The sequence below is a fragment of the Panulirus ornatus genome, chromosome 67 (genome assembly GCF_036320965.1).
Source record: "Panulirus ornatus isolate Po-2019 chromosome 67, ASM3632096v1, whole genome shotgun sequence".
NCBI classification, from domain to species: Eukaryota; Metazoa; Arthropoda; class Malacostraca; order Decapoda; family Palinuridae; genus Panulirus; species Panulirus ornatus.
This window is the reverse complement of record NC_092290.1, coordinates 16,742,609-16,767,147: the sequence shown is the minus strand read 5'-3', so window position 1 is coordinate 16,767,147 and position 24,539 is coordinate 16,742,609. Positions and strand designations below refer to the sequence as shown.

Here is a 24,539-nt window from a genome sequence, read left to right as displayed (position 1 = left end):
ATACACGTTGGATTGTATCCTTTTGTGTTCTAAATGCTGACGTATCATGAAGTGTTTATTCATTGGAAAGTGTTAGGTGTGAGGACAAGGGGCGATAACTACTGTTATGTGGTTATTATTGGTTGTTATTATTGTTACAACACTGACAGAATGATGTAGTTCTTATGGTTATTACAGCTCAAGTGTTAGTTTAGTTGTGATCGTCATTACAACTCTTAGTGTTATTTAGTTATCATTATTACAACTCTTAGTGTTATTTAGTTATCATTATTACAACTCTTAGTGTTATTTAGTTATCATTATTACAACTCTTAGTGTTATTTAGTTATCATTATTACAACTCTTAGTGTTATTTAGTTATCATTATTACAACTCTTAGTGTTATTTAGTTATCATTATTACAACTCTTAGTGTTATTTAGTTATCATTATTACAACTCTTAGTGTTATTTAGTTATCATTATTACAACTCTTAGTGTTATTTAGTTATCATTATTACAACTCTTAGTGTTATTTAGTTATCATTATTACAACTCTTAGTGTTATTTAGTTATCATTATTACAACTCTTAGTGTTATTTAGTTATCATTATTACAACTCTTAGTGTTATTTAGTTATCATTATTACAACTCTTAGTGTTATTTAGTTATCATTATTACAACTCTTAGTGTTATTTAGTTATCATTATTACAACTCTTAGTGTTATTTAGTTATCATTATTACAACTCTTAGTGTTATTTAGTTATCATTATTACAACTCTTACAGTCTTAGTTGTCTTTATTACAACTCTTAGTGTTATTTAGTTATCATTATTACAACTCTTAGTGTTATTTAGTTATCATTATTACAACTCTTAGTGTTATTTAGTTATCATTATTACAACTCTTAGTGTTATTTAGTTATCATTATTACAACTCTTAGTGTTATTTAGTTATCATTATTACAACTCTTAGTGTTATTTAGTTATCATTATTACAACTCTTAGTGTTATTTAGTTATCATTATTACAACTCTTAGTGTTATTTAGTTATCATTATTACAACTCTTAGTGTTATTTAGTTATCATTATTACAACTCTTAGTGTTATTTAGTTATCATTATTACAACTCTTAGTGTTATTTAGTTATCATTATTACAACTCTTACAGTGTTAGTTGTCTTTATTACAACTCTTAGTGTTATTTAGTTATCATTATTACAACTCTTACAGTGTTAGTTATCATTATTACAACTCTTAGTGTTATTTAGTTATCATTATTACAACTCTTAGTGTTATTTAGTTATCATTATTACAACTCTTAGTGTTATTTAGTTATCATTATTACAACTCTTAGTGTTATTTAGTTATCATTATTACAACTCTTAGTGTTATTTAGTTATTATTATTACAACTCTTAGTGTTATTTAGTTATCATTATTACAACTCGTACAGGGTTATGTAGTTATCATTATTACAACTCTTGTTAGGGTTATGTTGTTGTTATGATCATTATTACAGCTGTATCAGGGTTATGTAGTGTTATCATTGATACAGCTGTATCAGGGTTATGTAGTTGTTATCATTATTACAGCTGTATCAGGGTTATGTAGTTGTTATCAATGATACAGCCGTATCAGGGTTATGTAGTTGTTATCATTACTACAGCTGTATCAGGGTTATGTAGTTGTTATCATTACTACAGCTGTATCAGGGTTATGTAGTCGTTATCAGTTTTCTAACAAGATCCTGTATTCTTTATGTAGTTGTTCTCTATTTCAAGCCTGTAATCAGAAGGTTTTTTTTAGTAATTAGACGATTGTTAAACGACTTTCCTCATAATGATAATTATTCATCAGTTTAGATTATCATGCTGGAATAACCAGTTTACCCAATTTTGTTTTTCGTGTCGTGGGATTAAATTTAATTCACCCAAAATTACGATGTCATTGAGGCGAATCTTCTTACCTTCTCGATTCATTTGAAAGTATTTAGATTTTTGTAATTATATTTATTAGGACTAATTAAGAAAATTGTGTTCCATGTTAGAAGTATTTTATTTATTTTTTTGATGTTTTCTTTCGCTGTCTGGTCCCGCTTTCACTGATGTAGGCAGAAAATTCCCATCTCCTTATGTGCTGTAAATAACAAAGCCAAGAGTAAGCTGTCAGAGACCCCGGCTGGGTCAGTCCAGCAGAGACCATCGCCAGACCTGGGCTATCAAGAGACCCAACTGTTTCAGTCCAGCAGAGACCAGCGCCAAACCTCGGCTGTCAGAGACACCCCCCCAGCAGAGTCAGTCCAGCAGAGACCATCGCCAGAGCTCAGCTATCAGAGACCCCCAACAGTGTCAAAGTCCTGCAAAGACCATCGCCAGACCTCGGCTATCAGAGACCCCCCAACAGTGTCAAAGTCCTGCAAAGACCATCGCCAGACCTCGGCTATCAGCGACCCCCCAACAGTGTCAGAGTCCTGCAAAGACCATCGCCAGACCTCGGCTATCAGAGACCCCCAACAGTCCTGCAAAGACCATCGCCAGACCTCGGCTATCAGCGACCCCCCAACAGTGTCAGAGTCCTGCAAAGACCATCGCCAGACCTCGGCTATCAGCGACCCCCCAACAGTGTCACAGTCCTACAAAGACCATCGCCAGACCTCGACTGCCAGAGACCACCCTCACACAAGAGCGACGCGTGGATCCATTTGTTGACACAGTTATACGAGAGTAACACATTATATCTATTATCAAGGGAAGAGGAGGAGGGAGAGAGCCAGGGTTAATACGCTCTCTAACTAAGATGGCGACTATTAAATGTGTCCTTAAATTTTTGCAGGCTGTGAGTCCCTGGCTGGCCCTGAAGGGAAGGAGGGTGAAGGTCCTGGCCCCTTACCCTGGGTGGTGGGTCAGGAAGTGGAGTAAGCATATCTGTTCCTTTGTTGTTGCTGTTGTTGTTGTGGTGTGTCCTGTGTTGACCGCGTCCGCTTCATAGGTATGAGTTTGGGTTTTTTTTTTTTTTCCTTTTTTGCTGTGTTGGGAAGACCCGTGTTTCCCATGTCTGGAACCGCGAGTGTTTGGGGTTTACGTATGTGTATTTGGGACGCATTTGTTAGGGTTAGTGTTTATTTGATGGCTTTGCTGTGTTGGGTCACGTACGATCATGATATAACAAAGGAGGGCTTGCTTATGTATGATGATGAATTGATGGCTTTGCTGTGTTGGGTCACGTACGATCATGATATAACAGAGGAGGGCCTGCTTATGTATGATGAAGAATTGATGGCTTTGCTGTGTTGGGTCACGTACGATCAGGATATAACAGAGGAGGGCTTGCTTATGTATGATGAAGAATTGATGGCTTTGCTGTGTTGGGTCACGTACGATCATGATATAACAAAGGAGGGCCTGCTTATGTATGATGAAGAATTGATGGCTTTGCTGTGTTGGGTCACGTACGATCATGATATAACAGAGGAGGGCTTGCTCATGTATGGTGACGGTCTGATGGCTTTTTGCTGTGTTGGGCGATGGCTTTGCTGTGTTGGGTGCTTTTGTTTGACCGCCCTCCTCTGCCACGTAGTTGCCATCATGGTACATGACTTGGTGATCGCCTTTGTTTAATTGGCGATGGTGTGTGTGTGTGATGGCTTGTACTACGTGAGTGATGGCAGCTACCTGCTTCTTCGGAGCTGTGACGCACGACCGTGATGCGTGACGCGATACTTTGGGGTATTGCTTGCTATTGTTAGCATAAGGCTGGCCGTTGTCAGCATAAGGCTGGCCGTTGTTAGCATAAGGCTGGCCGTTGTCAGCATAAGGCTGGCCGTTGTTAGCATAAGGCTGGCCGTTGTTAGCATAAGGCTGGCCGTTGTTAGCATAAGGCTGGCCGTTGTCAGCATAAGGCTGGCCGTTGTTAGCATAAGGCTGGCCGTTGTTAGCATAAGGCTGGCCGTTGTTAGCATAAGGCTGGCCGTTGTTAGCATAAGGCTGGCCGTTGTTAGCATAAGGCTGGCCGCTGTTAGCATAAGGCTGGCCGTTGTTAGCATGAAGCTGGCCGTTGTTAGCATAAGGCTGGCCGTTGTTAGGTAACTGGATGATTCACCCGTCGGTTCCCCCCCTGTGGTGGGGGAAGCACCGCCTCCCAGCCCAGCCAGCAGTGCCACGGGTGAGTATCGTGTGTTTTTATGTTGTGTGTTGGTGGCTGATGGTCGGGGGAGGTGGGGCTTTTTTATACTGTGATGGTTTCCGTGTTTTGACAGTAGCTGAGAGGGTAAGATCAGCTGAATGCCTTATTCATGGCCATTTCATACACTGTACACTATGTATGGATGTATGTATGCATGTATTTATGTAGCTGTATATCCTCTTTGCCAACCTCTCTTCACTCATTCTCTCCATATGTCCAAACCATCTTCAGCACACACTCTTTTCAGCTCTCTCAACCACATTCTTTTTATTGCCACATCTCTCTCTCTCTCTCTCTCTCTCTCTCTCTCTCTCTCTCTCTCTCTCTCTCTCTCTCTCTCTCTCTATAGCCCTTCCATTAATTAAACAAACCACCTCACACCACATATTGTCCTCAAGCATTTCATTTCCCATACATCCACCTTCCTCCACCCAACCCTGTCCATAGCCCCTGTCTCGCGTCCGTATGATATTATTGTAGTACTGAAGGTGTTGTGTGGATGCGAAGCGTGTGCCAGAGATGAATAGTGAGGGTGGATGTGTTGGGGATGAAATTCTTAAGGACACTTAGTGGTGTTGGGAGGGTAGTGAGAAGAGTATGGCGTAGGGAGTTGAAAAGGAGGTACTGAAATGGTTTGGACCTATGGAGAGGATGAGTGAGGAAAGGTTGACGAAGAGGATGGGCATGTCTTCAAGTGGAGGGGACACGGAGTGGTAACACCGAATAGAAAATGGATGGATGGAGTTACGATTCCCGGAGAGGTTGGAGCCTGAGGGTCTGAGGCGTGCAAATAGATAGAGGAAATTGGAGAGTTGTGATATACAGGGGACGACGTTTTCTCGGTAGGCTTAACTAGGGGATATACTATAGTCTAAGCCGGATATCTGTTTATCGACCAGCCCCGACGGGAGCATGAGCAGCTAGGTTGGCTGCGGGCCAATTATCGCGCCCGGGATTCCAACCTGGGCGAAGGAAACTCACGCTCAGCACCGCTAAACCAGTAAACCATAGAACGCCAGGTAGTACAGGTTCCCGTGACGGCCATCTTGAGGCGAGGCTGAGGAGGGATAGCATTATCATGGCCCCCATGGCGTGACGCGATGTGGTATTTGGTGGTTAAGGTCGCAAGCCATCGGGTTTTCTCACTCTCAGATGGTCCTTCTGGCGTTCCTGACGGACGTAGGCCATTGTGATTAGCCTCTGATCCACCGGACTCTCCCTGTCCGTCGCCCGCAGGCAGCGTGACGCCCCTCTCCCAATCGACGTAATCCCTCCACAATAATCACTGGTGTAATCGCCGTAAAACCTCCTCCCCCTCCCCCCCCACCTCCCTCCCTCCCTCCCCCCCACCTCCCTCCCTCCCTCCCTCCCTCCCTATTACAGCTAAGATAATCCCTTCCCGTCCCTCCCCCCCTCCCCCCTGGTGTGATGCTTGGTGGGTTGGGGAGGGAAGGGAGGGTTCTGGGTTGGAGGGAAGGGGGGGTGTTCTGGGTTGGAGGGGGGAGGGGGGTTCTGGGTTGGGAGGGAAGGGGGGTTCTGGGTTGGAGGGGGGAGGATGGGGTTATGGGTTGGGAGGGGAGAGGGTGGTTCTGGGTTGGAGGGGGGGAGGAAGGGGTTATGGGTGGGAGGGGGGGAGGGTGGTTGTGGGTTGGAGGGGGGAGGGGGGTTCTGGGTTGGAGGGGCTATGGGTTGGGGGGAGGAGGGGGGTTCTGGGTTGGAGGGGGGCTATGGGTTGGGGGGGTGGAGGGGGGTTCTGGGTTGGAGGGGGGGGCTATGGGTTGGGGGGAGGAGGGGGTTCTGGGTTGGGAGGGGAGGGGGGTTCTGGGTTGGGAGGGGAGGGGGGGTTCTGGGTTGGGAGGGGAGGGGGGGTTCTGGGTTGGAGGGGGGAGGGTGGTGCTGGGTTGGAGGGGGGAGGGGGGCTATGGGTTGGAGGGAGGAGGGGGGTCTGGGTTCTATGCGTGGCCCCGGGGCGTGTGTGTGTGAGGGGGAGGGGCTTCATCGATCAGTATATTATAAGAAAAGAAAACAAAGGTCTTAGAGCAGGTCTGCTAACCAAGCCTCTCCTTCTGCTCCTGCTTGCTGCTGCTGCTGCTCCTGCTCCCGCCACCTCCTCCTCCTGCTGCTGCTGCTCCTGCTGCTGCTCCCGCCTCCTCCTCCTCCTGCTTGTTTGATACACCCTTCCCTCTAATGGGACGGTAGGTGGTGGAGGTGGAGGTGGGGGGGGGGGGGGGGGGAAGACATTGTGGATTAATAATGATCACTTCCGTAGCTTTGCTCGTATTCTAGAGAAGCCGTCTAGAGAGGCCGTCTAGAGAACCCGTCTAGAGAGGCCGTCTAGAGAACCCGTCTAGAAAAGCCGTCTAGAGAACCCGTCTAGAAAAGCCGTCTAGAGAACCCGTCTAGAAAAGCCGTCTAGAGAGGCCGTCTAGAGAACCCGTCTAGAGAACCCGTCTAGAGAGGCCGTCTAGAGAGGCCGTCTAGAGAACCCGTCTAGAGAGGCCGTCTAGAGAACCCGTCTAGAGAGGCCGTCTAGAGAGGCCGTCTAGAGAACCCGTCTAGAGAACCCGTCTAGAGAGGCCGTCTAGAGAACCCGTCTAGAGAAGCCGCCTAGACAAGCAGCACGGGGGAACCTACTGGTTTATATTATATGGTTTAACGTCTACCCCCCCCCCCCCCCAGGGGAGGAGTGTAAGGGGCAGGTTTAACGAGAGGACCAGTTCCTAGGCCATGGTTAGTGTGGGTTTAACATCTCCCTAGTTGTTTAGTGGGGGGGGGGGGAGTTGTGGCTGAGGGGGCGAGTGTACCGTCGTCTGGTACCTGTGTGATGGTACCGTGGCTCTTGGTGCACCGTGTGGTACCTGTGTGATGGTACCGTGGCCCTTGGTGCACCGTGTGGTACCTGAGTGATGGTACCGTGGCTCTTGGTGCACCGTGTGGTACCTGAGTGATGGTACCGTGGCTCTTGGTGCACCGTGTGGTACCTGTGTGATGGTACCGTGGCTTTTGGTGCACCGTGTGGTACCTGAGTGATGGTACCGTGGCTCTTGGTGCACCGTGTGGTACCTGTGTGATGGTACCGTGGCCCTTGGTGCACCGTATGGTACCTGTGTGATGGTACCTTGGGTGTTATGTTGTAGGGCCAGTATGTGGTGTAGGTCATGTTGTAGGGCCAGTATGTGGTGTAGGTCATGTTGAAGGGCCAGTATGTGGTGTAGGTAATGCTGTAGGGACAGTATGTGGTGTAGGTCATGTTGTAGGGACAGTATGTGGTGTAGGTCATGTTGTAGGGACAGTATGTGGTGTAGATCATGTAGGGCCAGTATGTGGTGTAGCTCATGTTGTGGTGACAGTGTTTATATTATTTTTTAAGAATTCCTGTCTTGGAGAATTGTCCTGGTTTTAGCCAGACTTAGAGAGAGGTGTTCCCTGAACCCCAGGGAGACTTGAGAAGGTGTGCCTACCACTCCTGCTTAAATACAAACTGTTTCTTTCCTTCCGCGTCGAAGCTCTGGAACTCACTACCCTCTCATGCCTTCCCTAATAACCATGACCTGACACTTTTTAAAAAAGAGACTGGTTTCTCATTTCCTCCAAAATTCGTGAATGCTTTTACTCGTCTCCTTTCTCTTTTTCCCCCCCTCCTGCCATTTCATAATCCTCTTTATATTTCAATTAAGCCCCCCCCCCCAGCCACGATAAGGACTTTTATCCCTGACTGGAGCCTCGGAAAAGAATTTTCTCTTAGGTAAAATAAAAAAAAAATAGAACAAAACACACGAGACACATTTAGGAAAAGAGATTATAGGAAAACGTGTGATGATAGCGAGAGAACCATGGAGGCTACGTGTGTAGTGTGCTATACTGCTGGCTTAATGAAAATACGACCAGAAGTGGTGCGTGACACGGAGGGTGTTGTGAGATGGCGGTCCCGACACTCAGAAGTCAGGAGGGTTGTACTTCCCCTGGGGCGGCTGCTGTCTACAACCTACTGTTACTCTGTATATTTGAACAGGACTGGCCCTGTGGTTGTGTTGTGGGGGACAGTATAAGATGTAGGCTGTGTTGTTGTTGTGAGGGATGGTATATGCTTCACTTGAGTTGTTCTTGGGGAGAGTATGGGGCGGAGGTTGTAGTGTTCTGGGGGAGAGTATGGGGCGGAGGTTGTAGTGTTCTGGGGGAGAGTATGGGGCGGAGGTTGTAGTGTTCTGGGGGAGAGTATGGGGCGGAGGTTGTAGTGTTCTGGGGGAGAGTATGGGGCGGAGGTTGTAGTGTTCTGGGGGAGAGTATGGGGCGGAGGTTGTAGTGTTCTGGGGGAGAGTATGGGGCGGAGGTTGTAGTGTTCTGGGGGAGAGTATGTGGCGGAGGTTGTAGTGTTCTGGGGGAGAGTATGGGGCGGAGGTTGTAGTGTTCTGGGGAGAGTATGGGGCGGAGGTTGTAGTGTTCTGGGGGAGAGTATGTGCGGAGGTTGTAGTGTTCTGGGGGAGAGTATGTGGCGGAGGTTGTAGTGTTCTGGGGGAGAGTATGGGGCGGAGGTTGTAGTGTTCTGGGGGAGAGTATGGGGCGGAGGTTGTAGTGATTCTGGGGAGAGTATGGGGCGGAGGTTGTAGTGTTCTGGGGGAGAGTATGGGGCGGAGGTTGTAGTGTTCTGGGGAGAGTATGGGGCGGAGGTTGTAGTGTTCTGGGGGAGATATGGGCAGAGGTTGGAGTGTTGTAGGGGCCACCTGAGTGTCCTGGAGTGTTGTAGGGGCCACCTGAGTGTCCTGGAGTGTTGTAGGGGCCACCTGAGTGTCCTGGAGTGCTGTAGGGGCCACCTGAGTGTCCTGGAGTGTTGTAGGGGCCACCTGAGTGTCCTGGAGCGTTTTAGGGGCCACCCGAGTGTCCTGGAGTGTTGTAGGGACCACCTGAGTGTCCTGGAGTGTTGTAGGGGCCACCTGAGTGTCCTGGAGTGTTGTAGGGGCCACCTGAGTGTCCTGGAGTGTTGTAGGGGCCACCTGAGTGTCCTCGAGTGCTGTAGGGGCCACCTGAGTGTCCTGGAGTGTTGTAGGGGCCACCTGAGTGTCCTGGAGTGTTGTAGGGGCCACCTGAGTGTCCTGGAGTATTGTAGGGGCCACCTGACTGTCCTGGAGTATTGTAGGGGCCACCTGAGTGTCCTGGAGTGTTGTAGGGGCCACCTGACTGTCCTGGAATATTGTAGGGGCCGCCTGAGTGTCCTGGAGTGTTGTAGGGCCCACTTGAGTGTCCTGGAGTGTTGTAGGGGCCACCTGACTGTCCTGGAGTGTTGTAGGGGCCACCTGAGTGTCCTGGAGTGTTGTAGGGGCCACCTGAGTGTCCTGGAGTGTTGTAGGGGCCACCTGAGTGTCCTGGAGTGTTGTAGGGACCACCTGAGTGTCCTGGAGTATTGTAGGGGCCACCTGAGTGTCCTGGAGTGTTGTAGGGGCCACCTGAGTGCCCTGGAGTATTGAAGGGGCCGCCTGAGTGTCCTGGAGTGTTGTAGGGGCCACCTGAGTGTCCTGGAGTGTTGTAGGGCCCACTTGAGTTCCCAGGAGTGCTGCTGGAACCATCTGAGTACCCTGAAGTGTTGCTGGAGCTATCTGAGTGTCCTGGAGTGCTGTAGGGGCCGCCTGAGTGTCCTGGAGTGCTGTAGGGGCCACCTGAGTGTCTTGGAGTGTTGTAGGGGCCACCTGAGTGTCCTGGAGTGTTGTAGGGGCCACCTGAGTGTCTTGGAGTGTTGTAGGGGCCACCTGAGTGTCCTGGAGTATTGTAGGGGCCACCTGAGTGTCTTGGAGTGTTGTAGGGGCCACCTGAGTGTCCTGGAGTGTTGTAGGGGCCATTTGAGTTCCCAAGAGTGCTGCTGGAACCATCTGAGTTCCCTGAAGTGTTGTTGAAGCCACCTGAGTTTCAGCACATCATTTGTTCCAAAGACAGTGGCCACAGGACTCTTCCAGTCCTCACTGTGGAAGGAAGGTGAGTGTGCTTCCAGCCACAGACCTGGAACCCTGAGAATCCAGCCACAGACCTGGAACCCTGAGAATCCAGCCACAGACCTGGAACCCTGAGAATCCAGCCACAGACCTGGAACCCTGAGAACCCAGCCACAGACCTGGAACCCTGAGAACCCAGCCACAGACCTGGAACCCTGAGAATCCAGCCACAGACCTGGAACCCTGAGAACCCAGCTACAGACCTGGAACCCTGAGAATCCAGCCACAGACCTGGAACCCTGAGAACCCAGCCACAGATCTGGAACCCTGAGAACCCAGCTACAGACCTGGAACCCTGAGAACCCAGCCATAGACCTGGAACCCTGAGAGCCCAGCCACAGACCTGGAACCCTGAGAACCCAGCCACAGACCTGGAACCCTGAGAACCCAGCCACAGACCTGGAACCCTGAGAACCCAGCTACAGACCTGGAACCCTGAAAGCCCAGCCACAGACCTGGAACCCTGAGAGCCCAGCCACAGACCTGGAATCCTGAGAACCCAGCCACAGACCTGGAACCCTGAGAACCCAGCCACAGACCTGGAACCCTGAGAACCCAGCCACAGACCTGGGACCTTGAGATTTGCTGGGGATAAAAGAGACTTAGGTGAAGACTTTTGCTGAACTGGAAAGACTTCACGTGGATATGAAGGCCGGATTGACTCGAAGGAAAAGAGGGGTTTTCAGATCCGATGTGCCACCCCACCTTACCAGCTTTAGTCGCAGGACAAGAGTGGTTGAACCATAGACCACATCACTTACCAGGATGGTCCCCTTGGTTGTTGAACCACGGTCTGGTAGATATGGCACGTCCCTTACCAAGATGGTCCCTGTGGTTGTTGAACCACGGTGTGGTAGATATGGCACGTCCCTTACCAGGATGGTCCCTGTGGTTGTTGAACCACGGCCTGGTAGATATGGCACGTCCCTTACCAGAATGGTACGAGGACATGAGTGGCCGAACCATAAACTGGTAGAAGACATGGTCGTATGGAATAAGAGGCTGTATTCTTGTCTGACTACCATTCTCTGCTGGGTGTTCAACAGAGAGAGAAACGTTGCCTCATGAGCGACAGTGGTTTCCTCAATGACATCAGAGGTTGAGGGGTCTTAAGGTTGTCCAGTCTGTAGTAATAAGGTGCCAAAGGTGGGGTGGTTTAAGAGGCTTGGCATCCTCAGTACCTGGCTTGATAGTATCATGCCTAGTGTCACCTTGTGTGCGTGGTCTGTTGGTCCCTTGTTCCAGATGCCCTGGTTTGGAAAGGACCTCTGGGGGTTGTCCTTCTTCTGACACTTCTGCCAACGAGAAGGTATTGACATGGGACTCAGTCCGTGGCGGCATTGGCTTCACTTAGTCCTAACGTATTCTGTTTACTAGCATCCGCGGTGTAAATATGAACCTGCCATATGTTGAACGCCATCTTCAAATATTTAATCTATTTTTTTTGGTAGACACAGCTGTTTAATGATGCATCTGCGTTCTCTTTACATTCTCTTGACTCTGAACTCTAAGGCTTGGCCCCGTTGGGGAGCCCCGTGTTTGTGACTGGTAAGCCTTTTGACATTAAAAGAATACTCTACGTCCACATTTTCTTTTCAAAACGGGGGGTTTGTCCCCGTTTCAATAGCAGCACGTCTGTTGCACGCCCCGTGGACCTGTCATCCCCAGACTTTGATGTCCTGTGGCTTTAGATATGTCTTCCAACATGCACTACTGTGTTATGCATCTGTGTCGCCCACTGTCCTGCAAACTCCACAAAAGACAAAGCCATTCCTCGACTTGGTAACTTCCCTCCGCGAGGCTCTGGCTTACTTAAGTTGCATAACTCTATTTACACAGGGTTTCAAGACCCGCCTAAAAAGGTGGGCTGAAATCCTCCCACACGGGTAATGTGTGTGTGTGTGTGTGTGTGTGTGTGTGTGTGTGTGTGTGTGTGTGTGTGTGTGTTTAGTGCGTGGAGGAAGCCCACTTATTTTCCCTTTCTTAACTACCAGGGGCATAATTATGATCAGCCACCTAACACCCACGTCCCAAATCGTCATCACCACTATTTCTGTGGACTTCCTTTTCCACTCCTCATCTCTTCTGATTACGAAATGTCCCCCCCCCTCCAGTTGGCGCACCCTGACCAACTCTCTTATCACACTTCGTTATTCACCGTCGCTAGATACCGTGAGTGCACTCTCTTAGCGCCAACTGGGGCACTTTGGTCGCACCAGCTGAACAAGTTGGCCCCGACCAGTAAGCAACGAAGAGGAAGATCAGGAAGTATGTGGAGGGTTGAGCAAGACCTGGGCTGTAGGCTTCCTTAGCCTCCTCTCCCCTCCTGTTCTCCCTCACAATGACCCGTACATTAAGAAAATGAAACACAAAACATTGTCATTGTCTGGCTGCTCCCTGTGTTGGAGGAGACCATTCATCTCGTCTCCCAGAGTAATGTTGTTGTGGGTGGTTGTTCTTGGTGAGGTATGTGTTGCAGATGTGGCTCAGCAAGGTATGTGTGTCTTGGTGTACATACATACATACATACGTGCATGTGGAGAGACTGGCTAATGTTGTTTGGTGGTGAGGAAGTTTGTGAGTTCGTGTGAGAGTGATGACTGTGTCACACCTCCAGTTATGGGCCCACGTTCAGCAGGATATTCTAATCTGTGTATTTTCTCTTGATTTTCCTACCTACTGGGCAGTGCGCATCTCTTATGTTTCCTGTTTTCGTATTGCAGTTCATCCTGGTCCTTGTCAGGTCCCCCATGTTGTAGAGGAAACACTGTGTTTCACGTTTACGTGTGTTGGCTCGAAGAAACACAAGCCACTGTATTGTTTTGGAAATCAGACAATTTACACCTAATGACGTGTTTCCCCATTTTAGAAACACTGCCTTGTGTGTTGTTGTTGATGATGCCGTGGTAATGGGTGAGACGCAGTTAAGGGGGAAGGGTTTCGACGTGTGATCCTTGAGAAACACCACAGCCAGTGTTTAACGGGATGAAGGATAATGAACTTCCCTCTCATGAGTTCGGGTCAAAACACTTATTTCCTGTGTTCGTAAAGACGAAGTAGATATAGTGAGATGGTGTCTGGTGATGGTGAGGACACCATCACTGGTGTGGTGATGGTGTGAGGAACTTCATATTCTGTGGTGTTGGCACACACACACACACACACACACACACACACACACACACACACACACACACACACACATTTTAAATTCCTCACAATTGCTTGTGATGGAAACAGAAGTTCAGCTTTTTTTTTCATTTATATATATATTCATTTTAAACGCGAGCGTCCATGTGTTCGCGCGCTGACCGTGAAAAACACTGTGTTGTTCCTGTCTGTTTTGTGTTGCTCCCGAGTCCTGTGTTTTGCGCATCCAAAAATCGTGAAGTGCCATGAGCAGGATGCCTTGGTGGGTCGTTGAGAAAAATGAAGAACTGTTCGAAAAACGCAAGTCGGTTGGACGTTTATATTTTTCCTTGTCCATGAGCGGCCATGCGACTCTGAGCGACAGTTAATTGGCTTGACTGTTGATTATAATTGCACTTCGCCGTTTTTAGGAAGGGCAAGACCTTTTGATAACATTTTTTGTTTACAACAAAGTATTCCCTTTTCACGTTTTATTCAGTGTTATTTCACTGGTGCGGTGAAGTCGCCGTCCATGATTCAAGACACGGGACCGTTCGGGTTCGAATCCTACACGCCGCAGTCGGCACATAGTCATCCTAGCTGTTCATCCTCCCTTCAGGGCTGGTTGGTACATGGGTAAACTGGCTATGACAGAAACGTACGCGCGCGCGCATGCGTATGTGTGTGTGTGTGTGTGTGTGTGTGTGTGTGTACACAGGAGTTTAGGCATTATATACAAGGTTAAGAGACGGAGCAACACTAGTGTAAAACTCTCTCTCTCCGTAACACACAAATAGTCAGTTTGACTGTGGGCGCGGACATTACCCTAAGCAATTACTATTATTACATTTCACACCACAGACCAAAGGTTAGGTTTACGCTAGCGCCTGGAATGGATGAAAAACATGATCGAGTATGAATATGTAAGATTCCTGTCAACAAAATGTCCGGTCCAGTATTTCTGTCCTTTGACGGCGGTAAATTCAAAAAATGTCACTCAGGCTGTAAATGTTTTTAGCGACATCTATAAGTTGTTTACGTTCCATATATATATATATATATATATATATATATATATATATATATATATATATAAACCGTGGTATAGCAGTTATAGCGTTCCTGACCGTGACGCATTCACGGGCCCGCCTAGGGTCGAGCATGGCATAGGTTCGAATCCTGGTTGCGGCAGTCGGTCCACAGTCAACCCAGCTGTTCATCCAGTCCTAGGAATTGGTCTATGAAATGGGTTACCTGTCTCAGGCTAGGGTGTATATATATATATATATATATATATATATATATATATATATATATATATATATATATATATATATATATATCAATGGGATGGCCTTGATAAGGGCCCTAAGAGCCTTTCCCTTGGTATCGCCTGTGTTGTGTACCGGAAAACAACCCATTAAGTTGTGCTCGTCCTGGGGGTCAAACAGTGCTCTTCAAGCCTTTGTTTACCGGCGCGTTGTTGAGGAACCATTACGTAGTACAGTTGTTTGTGAGCCACTTTTTATGAAACACCTTTATTGTATCTCATCACGAGGTGTCGTTGAGAAATGCTGCTTGTAGGTTTGGGTGGCGTGTTGAAACACTGGTTTGTCATGTTGGTGGCCTGTGTTACGGGTGAGAAAAAGGAATATTACTGGTGCGAAATATTATATCTCACCAGTGTGATAGGAGGAGTGAGAAATGCTACGAATACTCATGATTAACGTCGAGACCTGATGAACAATGCATATTTTCTTGAATTCTTCACATGGACAAAATACAGGTTATACTGTGTATATATGTTAGAGTTTGTGAGTGTCGGTGATGAGGAAAACACAGCCATGGGTCCTGGCTCTGAGTGCGAGTGATTAGGTGAGTGCAAGTGAGTGGGTGAGTGCGAATGCTTAGGTGAGTGCGAGTGATTAGGTGAGTGCGAGTGATTAGGTGGGTGTGAGTGATTAGGTGAGGGTGAATGATTAGGTGAGTGCGAGTGATTAGGTTGAGTGTGAGTGATTAGGTGAGTGTGGGTGCTCAGGTGCGTGCGAGTGATTAGGTGAGTGCGAGTGATTAGGTGCGTGCGAGTGATTAGGTGAGTGTGAGTGATTAGGTGAGTGCGAGTGATTAGGTTGAGTGCGAGTGATTAGGTGAGTGTGAGTGATTAGGTGATGGTGAATGATTAGGTTAGTGCGAGTGATTCCGTGGGTGTGAGTGATTAGGTGAGTGCGAATGATCAGGTGAGTGCCGGTGATTAGGTGAGTGTGAGTGATTAGGTGATGGTGAATGATTAGGTTAGTGCGAGTGACTCGATGTTGAACTAATGCATTTGTCTCTTGAATTGGAGACTTGAATAACCAACTTACTAGTATTAAATGAATAATGAATACTTTTGTTTATAATACATAGTACTTACCTTTATTAAGGATGAGAACTTTCATTTTAAACTGTTAAGAATGGAGTTCAGGTGATGTTTGCGAGCCCTGCCAACATTAATCCTTGGTGGAATCTTCATGTTTTTGTTTGCTATTGGATAGGTCGTGAATATCCGGTGTTGGACCACACGGCTGAAAACGTCATTGTAAAATATATGATAATGGGAGATATATATATATATATATATATATATATATATATATATATATATATATATATATATATATATATATATATATACGTTTGCTCATCTCTCTCTCTCTCTCTCTCTCTCTCTCTCTCTCTCTCTCTCTCTCTCTCTCTATATATATATATATATATATATATAGTAATGATCCTGACACTATTTATGAATACCCATTGTTGATGTATGTAGATATGGCATTTTAATTGATCGTTCGATCATGCTATATATGCCTTTTACCGGCTCTCCAATGATATGTTTGTGACCACTGTTCATGTAACATAGTAATAAAATTTATGAATCAGTATTGTTTAAATTCGTAGTAAAATGTTAGTGTATACATCACTGTCTGTCAGTGTAAACTGTGGATTGAGTTACCTTTCTGCGTGTGGGCATTGTGGGAAACTTATATAACCATGTCCCAAAAAATCATACAAAATACGTAGGAGATTTACATATGGAATTATTTTCTTCTGTAAACTTTGATGATGAGAGAGAATGAGTGAAATGATTTAGACGAAGAAGAGTGTGGGACCTCCTGGACAACACTGGCAGTTTAGACTATGAGTGATGATTGCACTCAAGTGTTGCTTACTTGATGCTACTGAGGATATATAGTGAGTAGGAGTGTAGGATGTGAGGAACATTGCGAAGACCGAGGGCGAGAAGTACCTGTGATGTATACAAACGTGTGGTTAGTGTGAGATTTTACTGTTGTTATTGTCATAACGGGTGTGTGGATGATGGATAACATTATGTTGATACTGCTGTGTACGTGTGTGTGTTGTGTGTGTGTGTACGTGTGTGTGTTGTGTGTGTGTGTGTGTGTGTGTGTGTGTGTGTGTGTGTGGTGAGGAACTCCAGTGTTACTGCTATTCCCTGTTGTAGTTGTTGATCATGATGTTGTTCTCCTCGTGTGTTGCAGGTGGAGAACGTACGGCTGATGGACAGGTTCAGCAGCAGGAAGTCCTCCGGGACGCTCTACCTGACCGCCACGCACCTCATCTTCTTCGACCCCGACGCCAAGAAGGAGACCTGGGTGAGTGTTGTTGACCACGCACGCAGCCTCCCGCTCGTGAAGGGGGTGTTGGATGTGACGCTTGTGTTTATCACCGTGAGAGCGTTGGGTCAACATGGTTCATGATTTGATACTACATTATTCATTGAGTTCCGAGCCCACCTCCCCCCCCCACGCCCCCCCTCCTCCTGGCTCTGATTGGGCCCGTGTGTTTACATCCAAAAATGTTTCTTTGTGGTTCGTCATCTTTGGATGTGGGTTGTTGTTATTGTTGAGGTTGTATTTACGATTTGATGTGAACCGTCCAAGACTGGACCGTATACCATGGCAGAGCAAGAGTATGAGCTCTATTAAGATGATGAAGAGTGGATACTTTGCCACTGTTTAACTTGAAAGGGGTCCATCCTTTCCCTCCCACTGATTGTAGCGCATCCTTGAAGCTGTAGGAACTCCTGGAGAAAGGGGCCCTGGGGTTTATGTATATATATATATAATTGTGTTCTCACTTCTTCCCTGCATTGCCAGCAACAGACAGAAGCCAGTACGTCAAAATGTCGCCACTCTGGTGCTCATAACCCGCGGGTGGGCGTACGACCAGGAGTGCTATCATAACAGCACATTGCCAGTCGTAAATAGAGAGCCGTTGTGAAGACGAATGGAACCATTGGGTTGGCGGTACGCAAACTCAGCCACGTATCCTCAGCATGTCTTCTGTGCTGCAGAGAAATATTTAATTAAAGTGCAGGTGGAGTCTAGGAAGGGCGGGGGTAATTTACCCTCAAGCATGTGCGCGTGGGCGCCCAGCCGCGGTATATCGAGAGAACATTTAATCGAACTAATTAATGAGACAGATAACGCAAGGAAAGGTAAAGGTCAGGTTCATGGGGGGGAAACGCCGCAGGTGAGGCGCGGGCGATCGCCCAGTACACCCACAGTCGCAACCCACAGACGTCTTGGAGGGCTGCGGCAGACATGTCCTCGCTGGTCGACACATGACGTGGGAAATATTCCTCTTTTTAACGGGCTGGGACGAAGGTGACGTCACGGCTGAGTAAGAACCAATCACGGCGACTGGAAAGGGCTACGTCTCAGGTAGTGTGGGCGGGGCCCTGAGCGCAGGGGGGGACCAGTAGGAGGTGATCTGGTGGAGAGGAGGGTAGAAAGCGCCTGTTTGGGTGTGTGTGTGTGTGTGTGTGTGTGTGTGAGTGACAACGATGACGTCACGGCGCTGCCGTACCCAAGGGAGAGGATCCACGAGTGTTTCACGCGACCCTGAGCGCCTCAGTTGTTCTGTCAGCCTACAGGTGGATACACGCGACGCGCACTCCTGGGTTTCATCATAGGTTAGCTGTACTTAGATTCCTGAAACACCTTTCACTTTAGAGATACAGATCTTATATGTCTCTTGCGCTGGAGGGACATCAAACCTGACCTGAACCTACATGTAGATGAACCAGTTTAGATGACATCACACACTCCATGGATGTCAAGTGGTCACCACATCAGCTGTCAAGCTCCACAGAACGAGGATCAGACGTCCAGTGGGGTAAAGGCAAACCTGCGCGGGCCCGGCCGTGGCTTGGATCAACAGGGGTTCGAATCCTGGCCGTGTAAACAGCCAGGATTAGTTCTTGTACCCATGTCATCCCACCTTCTGGTAGTGTCCGTCCTGAAGATGGCTGGACGAGTCTTCAGCATCGGAATACCATTATATACAATATCTCTCGAATATTGTCTGTGGATATTCGACTTATAAGATTCACATGTACTGATATTCTGGGTCTGAAACTGGTATTAGAGTTAAAGAATATTATTAATGATCCTTGGTGACTGCAGTAGTGTACGTGCACACTGTAAATTGTACTGCATGTTGTGCATCATGATGCGTACAAATACAAAGGTTATTTTTTAAGAGTCTTTCCGTGTCACTGGGTCGGGAGTTGTGAGAGTTCAAAGGTCACTTTAAGAGTCTTTCCGTGTCACTGGGTCGGGAGTTGTGAGAGTTCAAAGGTCACTTTAAGAGTCTTTCCGTGTCACTGGGTCGGGAGTTGTGAGAGTTCAAAGGTCACTTTAAGAGTCTTTCCGTGTCACTGGGTCGGGAGTTGTGAAAGTTCAAAGGTCACTTTAAGAGTCTTTCCGTGTCACTGGGTCGGGAGTTGTGAGAGTTCAAAGGTCACTTTAAGAGTCTTTCCGTGTCACTGGGTCGGGAGTTGTGAGAGTTCAAAGGTCACTTTAAGAGTCTTTCCGTGTCACTGGGTCGGGAGTTGTGAGAGTTCAAAGGTCACTTTAAGAGTCTTTCCGTGTCACTGGGTCGGGAGTTGTGAGAGTTCAAAGGTCACTTTAAGAGTCTTTCCGTGTCACTGGGTCGGGAGGTGTGAGAGTTCAAAGGTCACTTTAAGAGTCTTTCCGTGTCACTGGGTGGGAACGAGGGGCGAGACTTTCCTCTGTGTGGCACTGTGTAGCCTCACACAATACGCGGCCTTGGCAACTGTGTGCAGCCCACATTCCCCGCCTCCTGTGTGTATGATAGGAACTCACAAGTGCCGCGTGACGTGTGAGGAGGAGGGAGAGCAGGGAGGTCCTGGTCACGACGTGTGAGGAGGGAGAACAGGGAGGTCCTGGTCACGACGTGTGAGGATAGAGGGAGAACAGGGAGGTCCTGGTCACGACGTGTGAGGAGGAGGGAGAGCAGGGAGGTCCTGGTCACGACGTGTGAGGATGGAGGGAGAGCAGGGAGGTCCTGGTCACGACGTGTGAGGAGGGAGAGCAGGGAGGTCCTGGTCATGACGTGTGAGGATAGAGGGAGAGCAGGGAGGTCCTGGTCACGACGTGTGAGGAAGGAGGGAGAACAGGGAGGTCCTGGTCATGACGTGTGAGGAGGAGGGAGAGCAGGGAGGTCCTGGTCACGACATGAGGAGGGAGAGCAGGGAGGTCCTGGTCACGACGTGTGAGGAAGGAGAGCAGGGAGGTCCTGGTCACGACGTGTGAGGATGGAGGGAGAGCAGGGAGGTCCTGGTCACGACGTGTGAGGAAGGAGAGCAGGGAGGTCCTGGTCACGACGTGTGAGGAAGGAGGGAGAACAGGGAGGTCCTGGTCACGACATGTGAGGAGGGAGAGCAGGGAGGTCCTGGTCACGACGTGTGAGGATGGAGGGAGAACAGGGAGGTCCTGGTCACGACGTGTGAGGAGGGAGAGCAGGGAGGTCCTGGTCACGACGTGTGAGGATGGAGGGAGAGCAGGGAGGTCCTGGTCACGACGTGTGAGGAAGGAGGGAGAACAGGGAGGTCCTGGTCATGACGTGTGAGGAGGAGGGAGAGCAGGGAGGTCCTGGTCACGACGTGTGAGGAGGGAGAGCAGGGAGGTCCTGGTCATGACGTGTGAGGATAGAGGGAGAGCAGGGAGGTCCTGGTCACATGAGGAGGGAGAGCAGGGAGGTCCTGGTCACGACGTGTGAGGAGGGAGAGCAGGGAGGTCCTGGTCACGACATGTGAGGAGGGAGGGAGAACAGGGAGGTCCTGGTCACGACATGTAAGGAGGGACAGCAGGGAGGTCCTGGTCACGACGTGTGAGGATGGAGGGAGAACAGGGAGGTCCTGGTCATGACGTGTGAGGAAGGAGGGAGAGCAGGGAGGTCCTGGTCACGACATGTGAGGAGGGAGAGCAGGGAGGTCCTGGTCACGACGTGTGAGGATGGAGGGAGAACAGGGAGGTCCTGGTCACGACGTGTGAGGATGGAGGGAGAACAGGGAGGTCCTGGTCATGACGTGTGAGGATGGAGGGAGAACAGGGAGGTCCTGGTCATGACGTGTGAGGAGGGAGAACAGGGAGGTCCTGGTCACGACGTGTGAGGATGGAGGGAGAACAGGGAGGTCCTGGTAAGAGCCACTCGTTGCAGAGATTGTATGAGGCGCGAGAGGTCAGGAGGTCAGCCTGGATACGAGGTCAGGAGGTCAGCCTGGATACGTGTGCTGTCGTGAACAGGTCAGATGCGAGACCATCAAAGCACGCGCACGAGGACAACTGAGGGTCTCGTGTCATTAACAGAAGGGTCTCGGGAGACGAGAGAGAGAGAGAGAGAGGGCAGGCGGCAAGAACAGGGCTTTCGGGATCAGACGCCGCCACTCCAGCACTCAGGTCAACACAGGGGCTGCGCCAGTCATTACCCCCGGTCACGTTTTCTTTACACACACACACACACACACACACACACACACACACACTCATACAAGGTGACCGCCTCCAGCTCTGTCTTCCGGAAGCATGGCCACTCCGCTCTGAAAATCCCTTTTCACCTCGAAATAGAAAAGCCTGGGAGAGGGAGTCTCTTTATTTCTTTATTTCCTGAGGTGTGGCTGTGTATTTTTGTATGTGTGGGGGTGTTTTATATTGTGTTGTGTGTGTGTGTGTGTTTATAGGGTTCGTTTGTGTGTGTGTGTGTGTGTGTGTGTGTGTGTGTGTGTGTGTGAGAGAGAGAGAGAGAGAGAGAGAGAGAGAGAGAGAGAGAGAGAGAGAGAGAGAGAGAGAGAGAGAGAGAGGTGGTGATGTTCTGTGGGCCTTCTCAGCACAGCTACGCATTTTGTTAAGAAAAGAGAAAAAAAAAAATCTCCAGTTCCTTCCATCCTCTTTCCCCGGCGGGACCAACTACCTCACCTTATGTATCGTACTTATTTCTTTTCCCCGGACACCCTTTTAGAGGGGAAGGGGTTGGAGAGGGGGAGGGGAGGGGGGCAGATGGTTTCGTGGGAGACCCAAGAGGTGTGGTTGGATTTGTTTGTTTGAGCCTCGCTTTGTGGTGATTGCGGCACGACTTCCTGGCACTGGCTGGTGGCTGTAGGACACCATTTCCGTCAGACACACTTGGCTTCTTTTCTTTTTTGAGGACGAGTATTGTACTGCCTGGCGAAGTGAGGCTACTCTGGGTTTCCCTGGGGCTCCCTCAGGATCCCGTAAAAGCATTCCTTGCCGTTGGTGGTTTTACAACTGCAACAAAGGTACCTTGACAACATCTCCTGCAGGCGATGGTTTTGCAACTGCAACAAAGGTACCTCGACAACATCTCCTGCAGGCGATGGTTTTACAACTGCAACAGAGGTACCTCGACAACATCTCCTGCAGGCAATGGTTTTACAACTGCAACAGAGGTACCTCGACAACATCTCCTGCAGGCGATGGTTTTACAACTGCAACAAAGGTACCTCGACAACATCTCCTGCGGAGGCGATGGTTTTACAACTGCAACAAAGGTACCTCGACAACATCTCCTGCAGGCGATGGATTTACAACTGCAACAGAGGTACCTCGACAACATCTCCTGCGGAGGCGATGGTTTTACTACTGCAACAGAGGTACCTTGACAACATCTCGTGCAGGCGATGGTTTTACAACTGCAACAGAGGTACCTCGACAACATCTGCAGGCGATGGTTTTACAACTTCAACAGAGGCACCTCGACAACATCTCCTGCAGGCGATGGTTTTACAACTTCAACAGAGGCACCTCGACAACATCTCCTGCAGGCGATGGTTTTACAACTGCAACAGAGGTACCTCGACAACATCTGCAGGCGATGGTTTTACAACTGCAACAGAGGCACCTCGACAACATCTCCTGCAGGCGATGGTTTTACAACTGCAACAAAGGTATCTCGACAACATCTCCTGCAGGCGATGGTTTTACAACTTCAACAGAGGCACCTCGACATCATCATCTGAAGGTGGTGGTTTTGCAGTAACTTCTCCATTCGTACCTTGACAGTACGCTGTGGTGGCCTCTTCTCCTGGTCTCCAGCGCCCCACGCCCCCACTCCGGACCATCCTCAGTGTGGCAGATGTCGGGCCAGTGTGTGCCACATCTGCGCGCCCCTTCAGGTTATCTAGGTCGTGAGGTACAATCCTCTCTCGCGCTGACGCTATTCCTTTTCTTGTTACAGATTTAGTCTCGGATCCTTTTATGTAATGAGATTAGTTTAGAAGCCTTCGAAACTTCAGAAACAAATACAGATGCCAAGGCCCCACGAAGATTTTTTTTTTTTTTTTTTTTCCCAGGAGAGACTCCGCATCACCGGCTATCCGCTAGCGATTGTCGCCCTTCATTAAACAGCTGAAGAACGAGGAAATATATTTTATTCCCAGGAGGCATTCCTCGTTTCCAGGAGGCAATCGAGCAGCTGCTCCTTCACCAGCAGGACTCCATCCTACACTGCCCTACCGTTGATGGTCTTGATCGACCTACGAGAGATCCCGTTGACCCAGACAGTTCCTACTGTTAATAGCATTGGTTCCGGTACAACAGGACCCGTTGTCTGTCTGTTACTGTTAGCTTTTCAGGTCACCGTTTGCCTTCGCTTGCACTGTGAGCGATCCTCACAGTGTCTGTGGCTGGCAGGTAACACAGTACGGCCACAGACCTGGTGAATGCGGGAGAACGTGTGCCTTTCTACATACACCATCTTGACACCACCTGTAACGCTGTTTACCAGCTGGCAGTGTAGATCACGTCCTCCGTGATGTAATCGTCAAGTTCTCACAGATGGTGAAGTTGCTCTGTAAGCTCTTGAAAGAGATGGTCGTCTCGTGCCGCACGTTGCTTACCAGCTGTCGTCACCATCTGATGGAAGACGTTGGCCCAGATGGTGGCAAGATGTGGGAGGGTCGTCTTGCTGGGATCAGAGTCGGCCACACTCCCGGGTGCCCACTCCCTCACGTCATCATCCTACGTCACGTCACGCAGGCGAGGAAGGTGACGTCACTGCCGACGCCGGGGACTGTGCTGGTCCAGGGGACTGTGCTGGTCCAGGGGACTGTGCTGGTCCAGGGGACTGTCCTGGTCCAGGGGACTGTGCTGGTCCCGGGGACTGTGCTGGTCCAGGAGACTGTGCTGGTCCCGGGGACTGTGCTGGTCCAGGGGACTGTGCTGGTCCAGGGGACTGTGCTGGTCCAGGGGACTGTGCTGGTCCAGAGGACTGTGCTGGTCCAGGGGACTGTGCTGGTCCAGGGGACTGTGCTGGTCCAGGGGACTGTGCTGGTCCCGGGGACTGTCCTGGTCCAGGGGACTGTGCTGGTCCCGGGGACTGTGCTGGTCCAGGGGACTGTGCTGGTCCTGGGGACTGTGCTGGTCCAGGGGACTGTGCTGGTCCAGGGGACTGTGCTGGTCCCGGGGACTGTGCTGGTCCAGGGGACTGTGCTGGTCCCGGGGACTGTGCTGGTCCCGGGGACTGTGCTGGTCCCGGGGACTGTGCTGGTCCCGGGGACTGTGCTGGTCCCGGGGACTGTGCTGGTCCCGGGGACTGTGCTGGTCCCGGGGAGTGTGCTGGTCCCGGGACTGTGCTGGTCCCGGGGACTGTGCTGTCCTGTGCTGGTCCCGGGACTGTGCTGGTCCCGGGGACTGTGCTGGTCCCGGGGACTGTGCTGGTCCCGGGGACTGTGTTGGTCCCGGGGACTGTGCTGGTCCCGGGGACTATGCTGGTCCCGGGGACTGTGCTGGTCCCGGGGACTGTGCTGGTCCCGGGGACTGTGCTGGTCTCTGTGCTGGTCCAGGGGACTGTGCTAGTCCAGGGGACTGTGCTGGTCCAGGGGACTGTGCTGGTCGGGGACTGTGCTGGTCCAGGGGACTGTGCTAGTCCCGGGGACTGTGCT

General features: G+C 49.5%; 1 protein-coding gene across 3 annotated transcripts in view; it reads left to right on the top strand.

The window, feature by feature from the left end:
* The window catches only part of Mtmr6 (Myotubularin related protein 6), a 366,784-nt gene that overhangs the window by 203,659 nt on the left and 138,586 nt on the right, over nucleotides 1–24,539 (top strand). For all 3 annotated transcript variants that reach the window (XM_071659034.1, XM_071659033.1, XM_071659035.1), the window contains one exon: nucleotides 16,813–16,926. In XM_071659034.1, coding sequence (XP_071515135.1) covers nucleotides 16,813–16,926 — 114 coding nt within the window. The remainder of the gene's footprint in view (nucleotides 1–16,812; nucleotides 16,927–24,539) is intronic.